At 39.2% G+C, this 17,339-nt stretch overlaps 2 protein-coding genes across 3 annotated transcripts in view; one reads left to right on the top strand and one right to left on the bottom strand.

Moving 5' to 3' along the window:
• Positions 1–17,339, top strand: part of LOC134789912 (agrin-like) — a 224,841-nt gene that overhangs the window by 10,435 nt on the left and 197,067 nt on the right. The gene's annotated exons all lie outside the window — the stretch shown is intronic.
• LOC134789586 (luciferin 4-monooxygenase-like) lies at positions 2,214–15,558 on the bottom strand. The gene is made up of 10 exons (XM_063760155.1): positions 15,382–15,558; positions 14,457–14,664; positions 14,105–14,311; positions 13,088–13,193; positions 11,175–11,328; positions 10,331–10,480; positions 9,778–9,946; positions 4,205–4,257; positions 3,578–3,748; positions 2,214–2,367 (listed from the first exon to the last, which is right to left on the bottom strand). Exons 1-10 carry the CDS (start codon positions 15,511–15,513, stop codon positions 2,245–2,247), a joined length of 1,473 nt encoding a protein of 490 aa, XP_063616225.1. The 5' UTR covers positions 15,514–15,558; the 3' UTR covers positions 2,214–2,244.

The raw sequence follows: 17,339 nt of genomic DNA, 5'->3' as shown, positions 1-17,339 counted from the left end.
AGATAAGCCAGTATTGAAACTACGAAAAATAAAGACTTAATCACATAATACGCCGACAAAGTGTACATTTATAGAAAGTTTAACTCTTAATCTTACCAAATAACGAAACTTTGTACAGGTAAACATTAAGTAAGCACTTCATATGTTGCTCCAAACGTACACTGTTCTTATCTGGGATATAATTTTTGCATACAAAACTTGAAAACCAGAAATACGTAAAATTCAAACGCCAGTCACGTTCAAACTGGTCGAAAATAAATTTAGTAGGGGTTGAAATTGCATAGGAAATAGAGTTGTTAATAAGAAAAAAAATACGACAAGTGGTAGAAATTGCTATATTTCTTATTTTAGACAAAAAACGTGATTTTGTTCATTCACTGGGGGTGTTCATTCACGGAGGGTTTACCCTACCGCATTTTTAGATCACAATGCGGTTGCCAATAATTTAAGTAGGAGTCTTGAGGATTTTCTGTAAGGACTTCATCGATTCGAATCCTGATTTTGTCTTTCGTTTCATAGAAAAAAAAACACGAACATAGGCCTACTCGCAAAACACACTTTAAAAAATCTATAACAATTTATGCCCAAAAGCCAAAAAATATGAAAATTGCTTCTGAACATGCGGAATTTCATTTTTCAGGAAATTCATCGATTAGTTTTTTTGTTAAAACTTACCTACAACATATTAAAATACAAAAACATCATATCCGCGGTCCCGAGCACGCACATCTATCTCGCTCACGCTTATGCTCAGTGAGAGTTAGAGGAGAACACGAATCTACCTTAAGTACTTTTACCTGTCCCTATGTCTGATTATTTGTAAAGAAATAATGCCAGAACTTGTTCAAGGTTCCGATTTAGCCTCAAATTAGCGTACCTAGGCGCGTAGCCAATGTGCCAATCGTTAACGCTCCGTAGCGTATCGTAGTCATCTTTCTATCACTTTTCCACACTAGTGCGACGGTGACAGTTGCATTTCGTTCGCTACGGAGCGTAAACGATTGCACGTTGGCTACGCACCCAGGCCGTAATCAACCCAGGCCGTAATCAACATGACAATCGAACGCCAATCGAAAAATAATAATGTGTCGTGATGAATAAATGCGAGCGAAAAGTCTCGTGATCATTTTCCATACATTATTTATTATGGTTCCCCTAATAGGTACTTATACCTACCTACCTCAGTAATAATTAATGCAATGTTCGATTAACCTGGTCAGGTAAGGTCCTATTTTATTCTTGTTTTCGGGAAAACAGCACATTTCGTTGCTGATTTTAATGCATTTTCAAATTATTTTATATAAATATATTGAAAACTTTATTCAAGAGTTAAAAAAAAAGTTTTGAGAGAAACAGCGGCTTTTTCCTGAATAGGCGAAGCAAAAAAATATTCTCTCGACTATATTAAACGATTGAGAATAACTTTTACAATTATTTTTTAATTAGAAAAAACCTTATATTTAGATATAAATAAGATAAAAACCAAAATCTACCGTCTCATTTTGGCTGGTGGAATGGACTTTTAAGTGATCATTTTGAATGATAAAAATATAATATCGTTTATTTGGATTTGATTTGTAATGTTTTACAGTTAGTATTTTCCTCGCGTTGGTGTGGTGAAACATTTTGTGTTTGACTCGCTGGCAACTTGTAAAACAAATAACTATATTCAACTTCGCCCAAATAAATGTACGTTATCATGCCGTGCGTGGCCGAAGGGTGTCGTGTTTCGGAGGTTCCGGGTAGGGTTACCAGATGACAGGAATTTTCCTGACATGTCAGGAATTTTGGCCTTTTGTCAGGAATGGGGACGGAACACGAAAATGTCAGGAATGTTTTGAATTGATAGACTTTTTTATAAAGTACCTTTTTATTTACTTAAATTAATACAAATAATACATTTAATAAAACTTAAATTAATAAAACGCGGCTATCGGCTCAATCGGGTGGCTATCGCTAACGGCTAGACACCCCCCCGTCGTCAAAAATATGAATGTCAGGAAAAATATTCAGGATTTCATATAATCAGGAATTTTGTCAGGAAATTCTACATTTGTATCTGGTAACCCTAGTTCCGGGGCAAACTGCCGAATCCGACACAAGACCAGACGATTCAACGGAGCCACGCCGTTTTGTCGCCTAAATAGTGTTTAGTTTTTTAAGTTTATATAAAATGCATATATATGTTAGTCTGTAAGGCCTTGTTGCCTGATTTAAGAAAAAAGAAACTCTATTTATTTGAAATTATATCTTGCTCTTGGCTTTCAACATTTCACGCAATATTCGTCGAAGTATTTTACCGCTCCCAGTCTTTGGTATCTCGCTGACGAATCTCACACCCCCACGCAACAGTTTCCACGGTGATACCTACAAAAACGAATTTTTCACGTTTAATATCACAGCAAAAACAGCATATCCGCAAAAAAGTTGCTCTCGCCAAATTTTTTTTAGAAAGTTGTAACTCGCCTGCTTTTCTGTTTCAATTTATAATAAGCCCACAATTTACGTGAGTCTATTCCATTTAGCCTCATTTTCAGTATGATTAGTTGATTCGGCCAAATGGTGTTTTTTGAAAAACAAATTATAGCCAGCTTGAAATGAATGTAGTATAACTGGAGTAGGGGGAAGGGAGGGGACGCTAGTGTGCGTAAAGGACCATACCCAAAGGTATCATACTACATTCATTTTATGCTAGCTTTAATTAGTCTGTCTCTTTTGCACACGCACATTAGACATGCATTAGAACATAACTTAACCGAATCAAGTGAATAAGTACAGCTTATCTATGTTATATTTTGTAGGACTGGTACAGATTGAGTAGGTAGTTGACGAGCTCTTGTATATGTTGTCTGTTTCTGCGAGTACTATTAGCATTAGGGTTCGCACACACTAACACGTTACCTCAACCCCTATTGCGGTATTTGATGTGTAGCCGCGAAGTGCTTGCGTCGCCTTGTCGGTCGCAACGGCACCTGCTACCGGCGACCTGCTACTCACAGGGCCGAGATCCTTTTAAGATTGCCTTAGCGCGACAAATGGCTGAACCTAACCAGTGGCCGGACTCAATCTGACCGACCCGGTTTGAAGTGGTTATAGCGAACCTATTTCTTAATTCGCAGTCCAGCACATTTATTTTTGTGAAACACGGTCTAACCCTAATACACTTTGTGTCTACAGACTAGTGTCTGCACATATCTTGTTAAACAAATATTATAAATAAAACATTTTTTGAATTTTTTTAGACAAAGTTAGTGAGAGTACTTGTAGTGTATTTAATTACAAACCCAAACTCAAACCCATAAATGATTTTTGTAAGGAAAATAAATTTTATGACTTTAATATTTAGAAGAACCAAAAATGTAAAAATCTACTTTCGTTCGTAGGTACTTACGTGTAATTTGGGTTGTACTCAAAATTTTAACTTATACTACCCAATTACAGCAGGCAGTGTTTGGAGAGCGCGCTGAGACATATTAAATACGGTACTAGGTATGTATGAAAACCAAACTTTAAGGCTTGATGATTATGGTTCTCAAGCGAAAAACTAAAGTGAAAAATGTAAATTATCATTTTTTACCTCTAAGGACACAAATTCAATAATGTCATTTTCCGTGACTTCTGCCCCCTGTTGTTTGACCACAAAAGCAGTCGGTAGCTCTCCGGAGAGCGGGTCAGGGGCGCCTATCACGCCGGCGTCTTTCACTGCTGGGTGCTTTAGCAGTACTCCTTCTATTTCTGCAGGAGATACCTGTAATAAAAAGAAATAGTTGAGAAACACTTGTAGGGTGATAGGGTGACACAAAGAAGTCTTTTTTGTAATTACTTGTAGCGTCGTAGGTACAGTCAAGTGTAAAAATATGGGTGCACGCAAGTAATCATGTGGAAATACTTATTCATTTACATAATCCACAGATTAAACTTGGATATCGTTTAGAGACCAAGTGAAATTATGCTACATCGGTTAATATCATATTTTTGGGTATTAATTAGTACCTAAATACATATATTCTTGCGTACAGGCATAAAAAAGATTATTTAATTAAGGATTTATAAAATGATATACAGGAAATAATTACCTATCATCTTCAAAATGGAGTAAATTAGAATATATGTCTATGAAAAATTAAATTAATTTATGCTTAGGGAATATACCCTTAAAACAAACGGAGTTAACAAAACACGGTGTATTAAATATTATACCCACCTGCCATGCTTTATATTTGATAAGTTCCTTTAGCCTGTCAATTATGAAAAAATTCACAGATTTCGTGCCTCACACGACTATCGAGCACATTGGAAATGAATCTACGGAATTCGAAAAAATATTGTAGCTGAGCGACGAGAAAGTCTGGATAAGGAAAAAGTTACAAAATAAAACTACAACGTTGAATGATAATTATTTTATTCTTAGACTAACACAAGTATCCTGGACATAACGCATGTGAACAAACAAATTGCAAAATTTCCACACGCGTATCCAAGTTTGAATAATTGTCGCCGTGGCGCATAAGTATAGGTACATATTTCATTTTTCGATTAATAAGCAGGATATATTAATGTTCAAAGTACAAGAAAATTATTACACGGCAAATCCGTAGTCAACTCGAGAAGTGGTGATCGGCAGCGGCCCATTTGCTGCAAGATATGAAATTCTTGACAGCAGTTTGACGCGACGAGAGATGACCATAACAGCGTTTGTCTATGTTGCACCAAACCTGAGTTCCGCTAGGTACAACCAGGGTTCAGCATCAGCTCTATCTTGGGTACTACTCTCCTAAGTGCTCATCGAGACGAGTCCGATGACCAAAACAGCGTGTGTTTATGTGTATTAAACCCGAGCTCCACTAGGTACTGCCAGGGTTCAGCATCAGCTATCTGCTAGCAGCCGCCAGCAACATGCTGAGGTGAGACCATTTCGTGGCACTTTTTCTTTTTTATGTTTCTCTGTGTAAGTTTTTATTTTGTGTTTCTCTCCCTCTCCCTCTCCCTCTCCCTCTCCCTCTCCCTCTCCCTCTCCCTCTCCCTCTCCCTCTCCCTCTCCCTCCCTCTCCCTCTCCCTCTCCCTCTCCCTCTCCCCTCCCTCTCCCTCTCCCTCTCCCTCTCCCTCTACCCTCTCCCTCTCCCTCTCCCTCTCCCTCTCCCCTCTCCCTCTCCCTCTCCCTCTCCCTCTCCCTCTCCCTCTCCCTCTCCCTCTCCCTCTCCCTCTCCCTCTCCCTCTCCCTCTCCCTCTCCTCTCCCTCTCCCTCTCCCTCTCCCTCTCCCTCTCCCTCTCCCTCTCCCTCTCCCTCTCCCTCTCCCTCTCCCTCTCCCTCTCCCTCTCCCTCTCCCCTCCCTCTCCCTCTCCCTCTCCCTCTCCCTCTCCCTCTCCCTCTCCCTCTCCCCTCTCCCTCTCCCTCTCCCTCTCCCTCTCCCTCTCCCTCTCCCTCTCCCTCTCCTCTCCCTCTCCCTCTCCCTCTCCCTCTCCCTCTCCCTCTCCCTCTCCCTCTCCCTCTCCCTCTACCTCTCCCTCTCCCTCTACCTCTCCCTCTCCCTCTCCCTCTCCCTCTCCCTCTCCCTCTCCCTCTCCCTCTCCCTCTCCCTCTCTCCCTCTCCCTCTCCCTCTCCCTCTCCCTCTCCCTCTCCCTCTCCCTCTCCCTCTCCCTCTCCCTCTCCCTCTCCCTCTCCCTCTCCCTCTCCCTCTCCCTCTCCCTCTCCCTCTCCCCTCTCCCTCTCCCTCTCCCTCTCCCTCCCTCTCCCTCTCCTCCCTCTCCCTCTCCCTCTCCCTCTCCCCTCTCCCTCTCCCTCTCCCTCTCCCTCTCCCTCTCCCTCTCCCTCTCCCTCTCCCTCTCCCCTCCCTCTCCCTCTCCCTCTCCCTCTCCCTCTCCTCTCCCTCTCCCTCTCCCTCTCCCTCTCCCTCTCCCTCTCCCTCTCCCTCTCCTCCCTCTCCCTCTCCCTCTCCCTCTCCCCTCTCCCTCTCCTCTCCCTCTCCCTCTCCCTCTCCCTCTCCCTCTCCCTCTACCTCTGCCTCTGCCTCTATCTCTATTTCTATTTCCACCATTACAATAATGCATAGATTGTCGAATAGTGCGTTATCTACGCCCGTCTCAAACAGGATAGATAGAGTTAGACCAAGAAAAATCTGCAGCGATTTTGAAAGCCCACGCAGTGCAAGTGTTATTCTGCCGTCATAATCCCGATAATTCACAACAAACACCGATAACGAACTCTGCGAAACATGAAGTCATAAATGTCCTGTGAAAAATGTCGTTCTGACTTTTTGACTATTTTAAGGTTAGGCTACAGGGCAAACCCTTAACCCGATCGTCTTTGTTTTAGGCTCAAATTGTAGCTGACTAAATTGTCCAGAGCCGTTTTTCTCAAATTTTTGATATCATTCTTCGTTTCCAAATTATCGAGCACCAAAATCAAAAATTCGGAAAAAATTGAATTTTATTTTCACTATTTCGACTAGGGTTGCCAGATCGAAAGGCGCTATTATCGGGAAACAATATCAATTTTTCGGGATTTTGGGACTTAAGTCGGGAAAAAAAAAATTAGAGATGCCACGATTGCCACGATGCCATGATTCGGCAACTATTCGGTATTCGGCCTATTCGGACACTTTGCCCAATATTCGGTATTCAGCCGAATGTTGCCTACTATTCGGCCGAATACCGAATATCTGTTGCATCTACCTAAAAAGAAAAATTACAAAAAAAAATACCAAAAACTAGGTATATTTAATATTTAAAATGTATTCTTGGAAAGTAGTTAAATACGAAGGAACGTTTTTGAGCATTTATCGATTACAAAATATTTTGATTTATTTTTATTTTTCATCTCAAGTTAGGTTATTTATAATATGAATATAAAAGTAAAATATAAAAACACTTACAAAACGATAAAAAAATACATATAAACACATTATAAAAAACCTAACCTAGGGTGCCGCCAGCAGCGGGGCAAGGCCCAAGCTACCGGTGGTCAGGGCCGCAGAGAGAGGAACCGGCGGACTATCCGCGCCGTGTCCAAGATCACCGCCTTCTGCATCTGACCCTTGATCCAACCACCTAGCGAGAGTCTCTCAAGATGTTGGTCGAGACTCTTCGCTATTAGACCGTTCACTGAAACGACTATCGGGACAATGATCGTCAAATCAACATCCCACATGGCGGTTATCTCGTGAGCCAAGTCTAGGTACTTACTGGACTTGTCCTTCTCGGCCTTCACGAGATTCTCATCATGGGGGATGGTGATGTCAACGAGCACAGCCCGACGTTGCGATCGATCTATTATCACTATGTCAGGCTTATTGGCTACAATAGTCCTGTCAGTGATGATAGATCGATCCCAATAGAGCGTGGCACGACCATTCTCGAGAACAGGCGCAGGTAAGTACTTGTAGTACGGTACTTCGCGGTCCACAAGGCCATATAGAAGAGCAAGTTGCTGGTGAATAATCCTGGCTACGAGATTATGTCTGTGCAAGTACTCGCCGTTAGCAAGATGAGAACACCCGGAAATGATATGCCTGAGTGACTCTCCGGGACGGCGGCATGCCCGACAAATGTCGACCGTACCGTCCTTCAGGATATATTTCCGATAGTTGTTCGTCATCATCACTTCGTCCGCAATTGCACAGGCAAAACCCTCGGTTTCTCCGAAGAGGTCCCCGAATCGTAACCAGTTCACCGACGCGAGCAGGTCCACATCGGGTCCCGTGAGGGCCTTGTAGAACCGCCCGTGTAGCACCTTACTCTCCCATGCCGCCTTGCGATCCGCAGTACTTAGTACCACAGGTTTGCGCCAGTTCTCGTTTGCCAAGGAGAGCGGCGTGAGGTTCCTGTCTACTGCCACTACATCACGATGCATCCCACACTCGTTGTTAAGGAAATAATTCCTAAGATTGTACACCTCGCGGTTATGGAGATCCTTGGCGTTTAGGAAGCCTCGGCCTCCACATTTCCGTGGGATGTACAATCTCATAACTGACGAGCGTGGGTGTAGCATGCGCTGCGCGGTGAGCAGTGACCGGACCCTCCGATCCAGGGCGTCGAGCTCGGTCTGAGTCCACCTTAGTATGCCAAAGGAGTATGTGAGTAGGGGCATTACCCAGGCGTTGAAGGCGCGCACTTTATTGCCTCCTGACAAAAGACTGTTAAGGACTTTTGTGAGCCGACTGAAAAAGCGCTCCTTCACCGACCGTCTAATACCCTCGTCCTCAATACCCAACGACTGTGACATACCAAGGTATTTATAGGTTTCTGATTCAGAGATAGATCTGAAAGACATTGTCTCAGAGAGTTGTAAATTTGTTGAATTTACAACCCTCCCCCGCTGTACATACATAACCGCACATTTATCGACACCAAACTCCATGTTGATGGCACTACTGAAAACTTCGGTGATTTTCAGTAGTTCCAACAAGTCTTGGCTATTTGGTGCAAATAATTTGAGGTCATCCATGTACAGAAGGTGAGAGATGACTTCACCCTCTCTCCGAAGCCGGCAACCTAGTCCCAAATCCTTCAGCAGGGTGCTGAGGGGATTCAAAGCTAGGCAGAACCACAGGGGACTCAGACTGTCGCCCTGAAAGATTCCTCGCTCAATCCTTATAAAATCCTGCGGGCCAGGGCGGTCATCCCCGCCTCCTGGTTGACGAAGGACTGTGGTCCACTGCCTCATACACGCGCTTAGGAAGACTCTCAAAGCTGCATCAACTTTATACAACTCTAAGACCCTCCCCAACCATGAATGGGGCACCGAATCATAGGCCTTCTTGTAGTCAATCCAAGCGGCTGAGAGGGCACCCTTGTTCCGCCGGATTTGTTGGCAGATGGTCATGTCTATAAGGAGGAGCTCTTTAGTACCACGGGACCCAACCCTACATCCATTTTGAGCGGAAGCCAGAATATTGTTTGCGACAATGTGCGCGTTGATTTTTGCTCTCAAAATGGATGTAAGGAGCTTGTAGAGTGTAGGCAAGCATGTGATGGGTCTGTAGTTCTTAGCTTCCGTGGTACTACCGGACTTATAGAGCAGGAAGGTGACACCAGTTGTTAAGGAAGGTGGGAGAGAACCAAGCTCGAGGGCTTGTTGAAATTGTGCTGCCAAGCAGGAGTGCGAGCATCGGAACATAAAATATTTTATTTTTATCATGGGTCTGATTTGATTGACTCTAATATACATTCATTAATTCTGTTCAACATAAAAATAAATCTTAGCAAACGTAGTGCTTTATTTGATGGCGAACAGTTTGCATAATAATTGTGACTCAAAATGTTCGCATGTCATGCCGAATATTCGGTATTCGGCCGAGAGAGGGGCCGAATATTCGGTATTCGGTATTCGGCCAAATCACTATTCGGGGCATCTCTAAAAAAAATACATTCAAATTAAAGTAATTGTATTAAAAACAACGATATTTTACATTATTGGCACTACGTCAGCTCGCTCGCTCGACGACAGTTCGGAACTTGAAATTATTGTTTTATAACGTGAAGCTGTTTTTCGGGACAGTTTACACTTTGTCGGGAATCGGGAACACCTGCTAAAAATCGGGAGAATCCCGCCAAATCCCGACCATCTGGCAACCCTAATTTCGACCATAACTTTTTTTGTTTTTGACTTTCTCGAATAATTATTTTTGCACCTTACAGCTCTCGTGATTATGCGTATTTTGAGCCTATTTTTTAATATCATATCTTCACAACTTTCCGAGATATAAGGGGATCGCACTTTTTCGTGAAATCGGACCGTATACTGGAGCGAACGAAAAGACATTTCCAATGTCAAAATATCCATCTTGGTCGTAGTAAGCAATATCGCCAGTTCTATAAAAGCCATCATCATCGAAAACATCTGATTTAGGCTTGCCAATGTAGCCATCGAAGAGTACCACGCCGTTGACGCACACTTCACCCGGCTCACCTGGGCCCAGTATTTTTCTGGATTCAATGTCCACCACCTGAAGTTAAAAATAAGAATTGTTTATTGCAGACTAGATCAGCAAAGGGTAAGTAATGGTAGAAGATGTCTAAGAAAAAATCCTGCTTGGAATTTTACAGCTTGGAGTAGGTACCTCTAGATATCGCTTTACGGTGATTTTGATTTGTAGTTTTTTTATTTAACGCCCACCTCTGTTTTTGTTATTTATTGTTATTTTTAAAGAACAGCGGACACATGTATTGACTGAATCGACTACGTTGCTGAGCTTCGGCAAGTCTCACCCTACTTGGCAATAATGTAATATTTTCGTACATTACAAAGTGAAAGAAAACCCACATATTATAATATATAAAGATTAAAACTAGAGTAGGACAAGTAACTAAATTAATAACAACCTAATTACCTTAATAACGATTCCTTGAACAACTTTTCCGATACTGCCTTGTCTATGGTCAGCCACTGTTTCCTCTGTAATGGGTCCAGTTGTTTCAGTCGATCCGTAACCTTGTAATACACGTAGATTAGGTAATCTAGAAAAAAAATGTAGCTCAGCCTATAGCCAGTCTATAGGTTCTCCATCGGGGAAGTTTTGGTACTAGATCTTTCATGCTGAAAATACTCAATAGCCTACATTGTAAACAAAAAAGTAAAATAAATTCAAGATGGATAACACGCTATGCCTATTTCAAGCCGATTTTACTATTTCCACATAAATTAATAAATTAATATTGGACAATCTTACACAAATTGAACTTGTGTTGTGGGTACTAGACGATGATATATATTAATAAATAAATAAAATAAAATAAAAAATAAAAATAAGTTTATTGCGCACAAAACAGGCAGTACAGTACATAAATTGTTGTGACATCGGGTGGGTGCATAGCATGGTTAAATATAGTACCGAATTTCCAGGGGTCCCCGCACTAGGCTAGGCCTGTACCGCGGGAGACCAAGTATGCATTTGTATGTGATGAGTGACAGTTGGAATAATAGAGAAAATAAATAAATTATAAACTAAAAGTACATTGTTTGATTTGTTTGTTAGTGAAATAAATAACATTACATTACAGTTTTACAGAAACTACCTTCCCAGAGAACACAAAATTAGATAGACTACAGAGTTATTATATATAGAGTTGTATAGATGTATATAGATGTATGGATAATAATAGATGTATGGATTACTGGTCAGGCTTTACTCCACATTGTTAGGTACATCATAGCTAAAGCAAAAAAAATCCCACCTTATATTTTTGAATAGTTTCGAGAAACAGCTCCTGTTTAAATCTCGAAAGGTGTATGACCATTTTGCCATTTACTAATGCTTTCAACGTGGTTGTTAAGCCGAAAGTGTTGCACAACGGTGCAAGTGTAAGTGCTGACTTGTCTGGACAAAAACTAAAAATACGACCACCAAGAACATTAGATACCGTAAAATGGAGTGAGTAGGGTCAAAACTGAAATTCAAACCTCGATAACATTTTATTTTTACATATGAAAGCTGAATGGTGTATATAATAAGTGTTCCGGACGTTTGTATTTTAGTTTTTATTTTATTTTGGGCAGTTCCATTTCATAACTTTGACGAAAAAGAGGAAAATCCACCTCACCCCGTAGTGCCTCGTATTTGGGGTGAGAGGGGTTTTCATACAAAGGTGATTTTGGAAGATTGTTAGATCGATTTTTTTTTATTATGCGTATTACTATAGCTCCATTTTAAATTGGAATACATTATTTTTGTAGCAGTAGCCTTAAAATCCCTTCTCACCCCCTTCTCTCCCCATTCATAACCCACCTCTCCCCGCGAAACCTACTCACCCCGTTTTGCGGTACAATAATACTTTTTTTCATCATTAGCCATTAATGTTTCATCTCAAAGTTGTTGCAAATTGCTACAATCAACTTACGAGTAGAATGAACAGGCCACCAATTTGAATAATTTAATCTAAGAAATATAAAATTTTCTGGTATGTAGCATTAATATTGTTAGCACTCCAGAACATGATAAAAAAGCCCCAAAACATGCTTTCCGGTTTGTCACGTAGTATAGGACTTACTTATGTATGTATGTGCTCTGTGCGTGACGTACAGAATCACATGTATCTTATAAAAATTTAAATAATCTGGGAGACCGAGCTTGGCTCGAAAAACATGTAAAAACTAGAAAGTGCGTTTTCCCAGAGATAAGACCTAGCTAGATCGATTATTCGCCCCCAATCCCCGAAATATATATATAAATAAATATACAATAATTACTCGTTTAAAGGTATAAAATTGGTAGGTACATTTTTTATCAGATTTAGATAAGTCTTAGTCTAATGAAAAACATTTCTGTAGTTTTAGAAAACCATTTTTAGTATACTCATAAACACGACTTATAACTTTGTAATAAAAAATATTTTATGCAGATGTAATACAGCCAGAGTCACAGTTTACATGAAATAGTATGAAACAAATCTTGAAGAAAACAATGACAACAATGCTTCTTTGTACTTCCTCTCTTACGCACACCATATACGTAAAGACATATGTACGTGCTGCTGTACCTTCAAAACTTTAGTAGGTAACTACTATGTCTTAGTCATAGTAAACTTTAAATTGAAACTTCAATAGCATTCGCCACGGTGCAATTCTCATTTTAAAATGACAAGGTTCTTCAGTTATTTCTAAGAACACTGGACCCTTAAGTTGAGAATTTGTATAAAGCTAAACAATGAGTGTTTTTCATTAATATTGATCTCTTTATGCCAATTTTGCGAGATAAATGTCTTATTGTTGTACAGATAATTGAGAGGGCATCGGCCGGTAGCCCGTAGTTCTCTGTGTTTTGTGTCGAGTATTAGTTTTTGCCTTAGGAATTTTGTGAGAGAAGACATTTTGCTATAACTTTCTACATATCGCGAACTAAAGATATAAAGAAATCAGTTGTATTTTAAGAGCTAACCACGGTTTGTAATTTACTAAACAACCTACTAGTTTAGGCACCTGGTATAAATGGTAAAATCACTTAAAAGTGTGCAATTTATAGAGCTCTGGGCACGGTGTGACATTCGAGGTTATTTATCTTTAGTTATTTTGCTAATCGTTATTCTGTGCACTTACCTAATTAGTTCGAATAATATTGAATCTATTGTGAAGTTATGCATGTTTAACTTACTCGTGCTGTTGGGCAGCGGCGATTAAGTTCGCATGGGTTACCTTAGCGCCCTTGGGTAGCCCGGTTGTGCCCGACGAGTATAGTACAAGGGCCACTTCCACACGACCTGCCAATTAAACTACATTCTATACAATGGGGTTGGCAACTGCCAAAGCTTTGCATAGATGGCGTCATCAATGTCATCATAGCTTGCCCTTTTTTCTATGAGATTTGGCATATCCAGGGCATACAATTCCATTAAAAAAAAACAAAAAATTGACACAATTCTAGAGATTAAAAGGCCAAGCTATGCTGGCGCCATCTGCTAAATACTTCGACCGGCCAACCCTATTGTAAATGTGTGTTACCATGGATAAGTATCATCATATCGTACCTATATCTACCTCGTGTTAAATGTATTGTTTTTTTTTATTTGACGTACTGGTGTTGAGTCATTATTGAAATACAGTGATGTAAAAACCATAACTAAGTGCATCCACGCCTTTTCCAGGTCCTAGGTGATAACCTTAATGCCTCCGCGTTTTAGAAAAGTAAGTACAATTTAAAAAGTCTAATACCTATAACAAAATGTAAATGTACAATTGTGATGATAGTTGCAGAGTTTTTTTCGTAATATACTAAATACCGGGTGTGGCCTGTAATACGAGCAAATAATTAAAACACAGATTGTACTCTTCAAACGGTGACACTTTTGTTCAACAACTTTTAAAAATTATAAAGTATTTAGAGTCCCCATTTTTCATACAAAATAAATATTATCTTCAATGGACGCCATCGCCACGCCATATCATTGTGATTGACGTTGCTTGTCACGCCTTAAACATAACAAAATTCGCAATACATTGCGTCTTAGAATAAACTTTAAAGTGTATTAAAAATCAAACCACAAGTTATTTTTAAAAGTCGCTGAACAAATGTTGGTCAGTATGAGAAGTACAGCCTACAGTTGAATTTTTTGCTCATGTTACAGGCCACACCCTATATATGATATGACTTAAATAAAAATGTAATGATTACCGTAATAGTCAACGAAATTTGTAAAATCAGCTTCCTTATTAGCGAGATCGTTGTAACTTATAATTTCTTTCGATGAAGAATCACCGAATAATAAAATATTGCTAACGAAGGTTAGCTTTTTCAGCGTTTCATGGTGCTTTTTATACCCAGTTGGTGATAAAAACATAAATTTCGGTTTAGTTATACTAGCAGTGTGTATAAATTCACCTGAAAATAAATAATCATTTAATTCATTTTTAAATTTGGTCAATTTTTTAATACAGTACTTATAGTTACCAACTAAAATATAATGATTAAATCCTAGACATCATCCTTATTCTTAAAAGATAACCTAAATATTAAATGTATGTACCTGCAGTATAAGCACTGTTGATCAAAGTGACCGACGCGCCTGCGCACATGGCTGCAAGGATCGCAGTCAGAACTTCACTTCTGTTCTCACTAACCACTGCGACTAGGTCGCCTTTTCTCACACCGAGCTCCACGAGAGACGCAGCGACGTTTAGGACTTCGCGGACAATGTGCCCAAACGTGATTTCCTCGCCTGTTGTCCCATTGACCTTAATTTTTTTTTATATATTTTAAATACTTAAATAAAAGTTAATAACATCTCTATAGATTGCTTATGCACATTTTGTAAAGTACATAGTGTGATATTGGCTTCGTTGAGATAAGGATACTGATTCCGCGACACAGATAATGCTAAAAGTGCAAGTTCTGATATTAATTCGTATGAAGGAACTCACGCCCGGAAACTTGTTCATGTCAGTACATAGTTATGGCGTTATTCATAAGCGCGTTACTGGCCTGAATTAGCTATGAATCGTTTGTATTTATCTGTCATTTTGACTTATATATTTGTAAGAAAGGGATAAAATTTTTGAATCTTTCGCTAGTTCCGAAATCGATATTAGCATGAGAGGTTAAACAACGACTTTGCCCCCTTGTATATGTCTATTAATCGCTTTCATCAGTCAGCAAGTCACAGCACCGCGCGCTATCTTTCTTTTTGTACGCGTGTTGGAAAGAGGTTCTTTTTACGCCTCACAAAGTTAAATAAAATTGGCATATAATATAACAGATTGCTTAATATTTCATTTTATTTTTATAACTGCAATGCAAACCTAGCAAAAGAAAAATAAATGTGATAACTATGTAAATAATAAAACCGATGGCATACTCGTAATTTTGCCTTTCAGATAGGTAGTGCTTTTGCAATGTAACTTATATTTACATTCTTTAAAAAATATATAAAATATTTTTAAAAGCAAACTTACCAGCGCTCTTTTATCTTTAAAATTTAATATCCTCTCAATAAAGTAAATTCCGTAATTCATGTGAGTTGGAAAACTGAAATTGTGCTTTCCGTAAAAAATGCCTTGTGCGCCTTTAGCTGCATCAGGTAACATTTTCCTGTTTTGGAATATGTACAAAACGGTATTAACAGGCCGCCGCTTCGCCGCACACTGGAAATCATACTCACATTGTGTGACAAAGGTTAGTGTTTGTTTATAATTGACATGACGTAAGAAGTATTTTATCAGTCGGTATCTTGGTTGGTGTTTACGTATTGAGTAGTCGGTAGCGTGTGCATAGTACGAGTATAGTATCAGAGATTTTGCGGAAATTAATTTATTTCAAGTGTTTCGACTGCTTTTAATTTGTTTTAATATACCAATTAAAATTCAAATTGAAATAGCCGAAATTAATAATTTATATTTGTGTTCCCTACTAAGCTTGCTCTAGTAGGTGCTTATGAAGTAAGCGTCATGTATATTAGGTACAATTGAATCAGTGGCAGCTTGTTCATATAAGTCGATCCATGTGGAATAAAGTGGCAAATAATTTAAAAGTTGTGTGTGTGTACGGTTGCAATACCACTAAGGTGTATGTAGAGTTTGCTATAACACATTAAAGACCATTATATTGTTATTATACTAAAAGCAAAGTGTCATAAACGGTGCTTGCATTTTATAATCCCGTCTAAGATGTAGGTATTAAAATATTGATCCCATAAAAGATATCAGGCTCTTAAATTTAATTGCAATATAGTCTCAAGTGTCCGAGGCTTTGGAAAATAATATTTAATAGCAGATTTAAGCTTTATTAAGAGACCGATTAATATCTTACTATACTTATCTGTAAAGGGGCCCACTGATTAACAGTCTGCCGGACGGTATCGGCCTGTCAGTTAGAACAAAATTTTGACAGTTCCGAACAACTGACAGGCCGATACCGTCCGGCGGACTGTTAATCAGTGGGCCCCTTAACATTTTATACGCGATGGCGATTTTATGTATGGGTAGTATCTATTTAATTCGAATATTTTAATGTGCGTTGTCTATACAATTATATCGCGTGTAATTAAGCAGATTATTGAATTGAAAATGAATATTTTTATTTATTTGTATAATATTAATCATAACTAGGCACATTTTGTGGAATTCAACAAAGTATTTGCAAACTTATTATTCGATATTAGAAACTTGTGTGCTTTGTATTTACAACAGTAATTCACATTCTCACCTTTCTCTCGACAACAGGCTAACACTTTGATATACTCGTTGCTGGTGTTGGTGTGCCCATTAGACACTTGTAAGAATATTTAATACATGTAAAAAATAGTTATGAGTAGACTAATTTACGAGTACATATTTTTTTTTAATATGTTTTGTTTTTAATAGCCTATCTATTCTCCCACTGCTGGGCATAGGCCTCCCCCCTATTAGACTTCCAAGCAGCCGAGGACTTAGGCCGACCATGCCGAATGAGTAAACCTCTATTATATGAACTTAAAATCCTACTGCAATCGTAACTGAATGATGCTTTAAAATGATATAAACCCCTCAAGTGGCATGTAAATTAGTGACCATAAGTATAGGTATTTTAATAATAGGATTTAAATTTGATTGATTAATTGACATAATATAATAAAAGTTATTTTGGAATTAAGTCATTGGATACAAATAAAAGGTACTTATACATGTAATGGTACCTGTTGAGGGAACACAAAGTATCTGTTATACTTACATTGTTTAATTACTTTACCGGTACATACCGGGTGTGGCCTGTAACACGAGCAAATAATTAAAACATAGATTGTACTCCTCAAACAGTGACACTTTTGTTCAACAACTTTTAAAAATTATGAAGTTATACTCCCTATTTTTCATACAAAATAAATATTATCTTCAATGGACGCCATCGCCACGCCATATCATTGTGATTGACGTTG

The sequence above is a fragment of the Cydia splendana genome, chromosome 4 (assembly GCF_910591565.1).
Source record: "Cydia splendana chromosome 4, ilCydSple1.2, whole genome shotgun sequence".
Classification (NCBI taxonomy): domain Eukaryota; kingdom Metazoa; phylum Arthropoda; class Insecta; order Lepidoptera; family Tortricidae; genus Cydia; species Cydia splendana.
This window is presented reverse-complemented; position numbering and strand designations above follow the sequence as displayed.

Excerpts from the sequence above, each read along its gene's own strand:
- LOC134789586 (XM_063760155.1), bottom strand. The coding sequence starts at position 15,513 with ATGTTACCTGATGCAGCTAAAGGCGCACAAGGCATTTTTTACGGAAAG. Across the intron at positions 14,665-15,381 it reads TTAAAGATAAAAGAGCGCTG|GTCAATGGGACAACAGGCGA; the intron begins GTAAGTTTGCTT and ends AAAAAAATTAAG. Across the intron at positions 9,947-10,330 it reads TTCAAGGAATCGTTATTAAG|GTGGTGGACATTGAATCCAG; the intron begins GTAATTAGGTTG and ends TTTTAACTTCAG.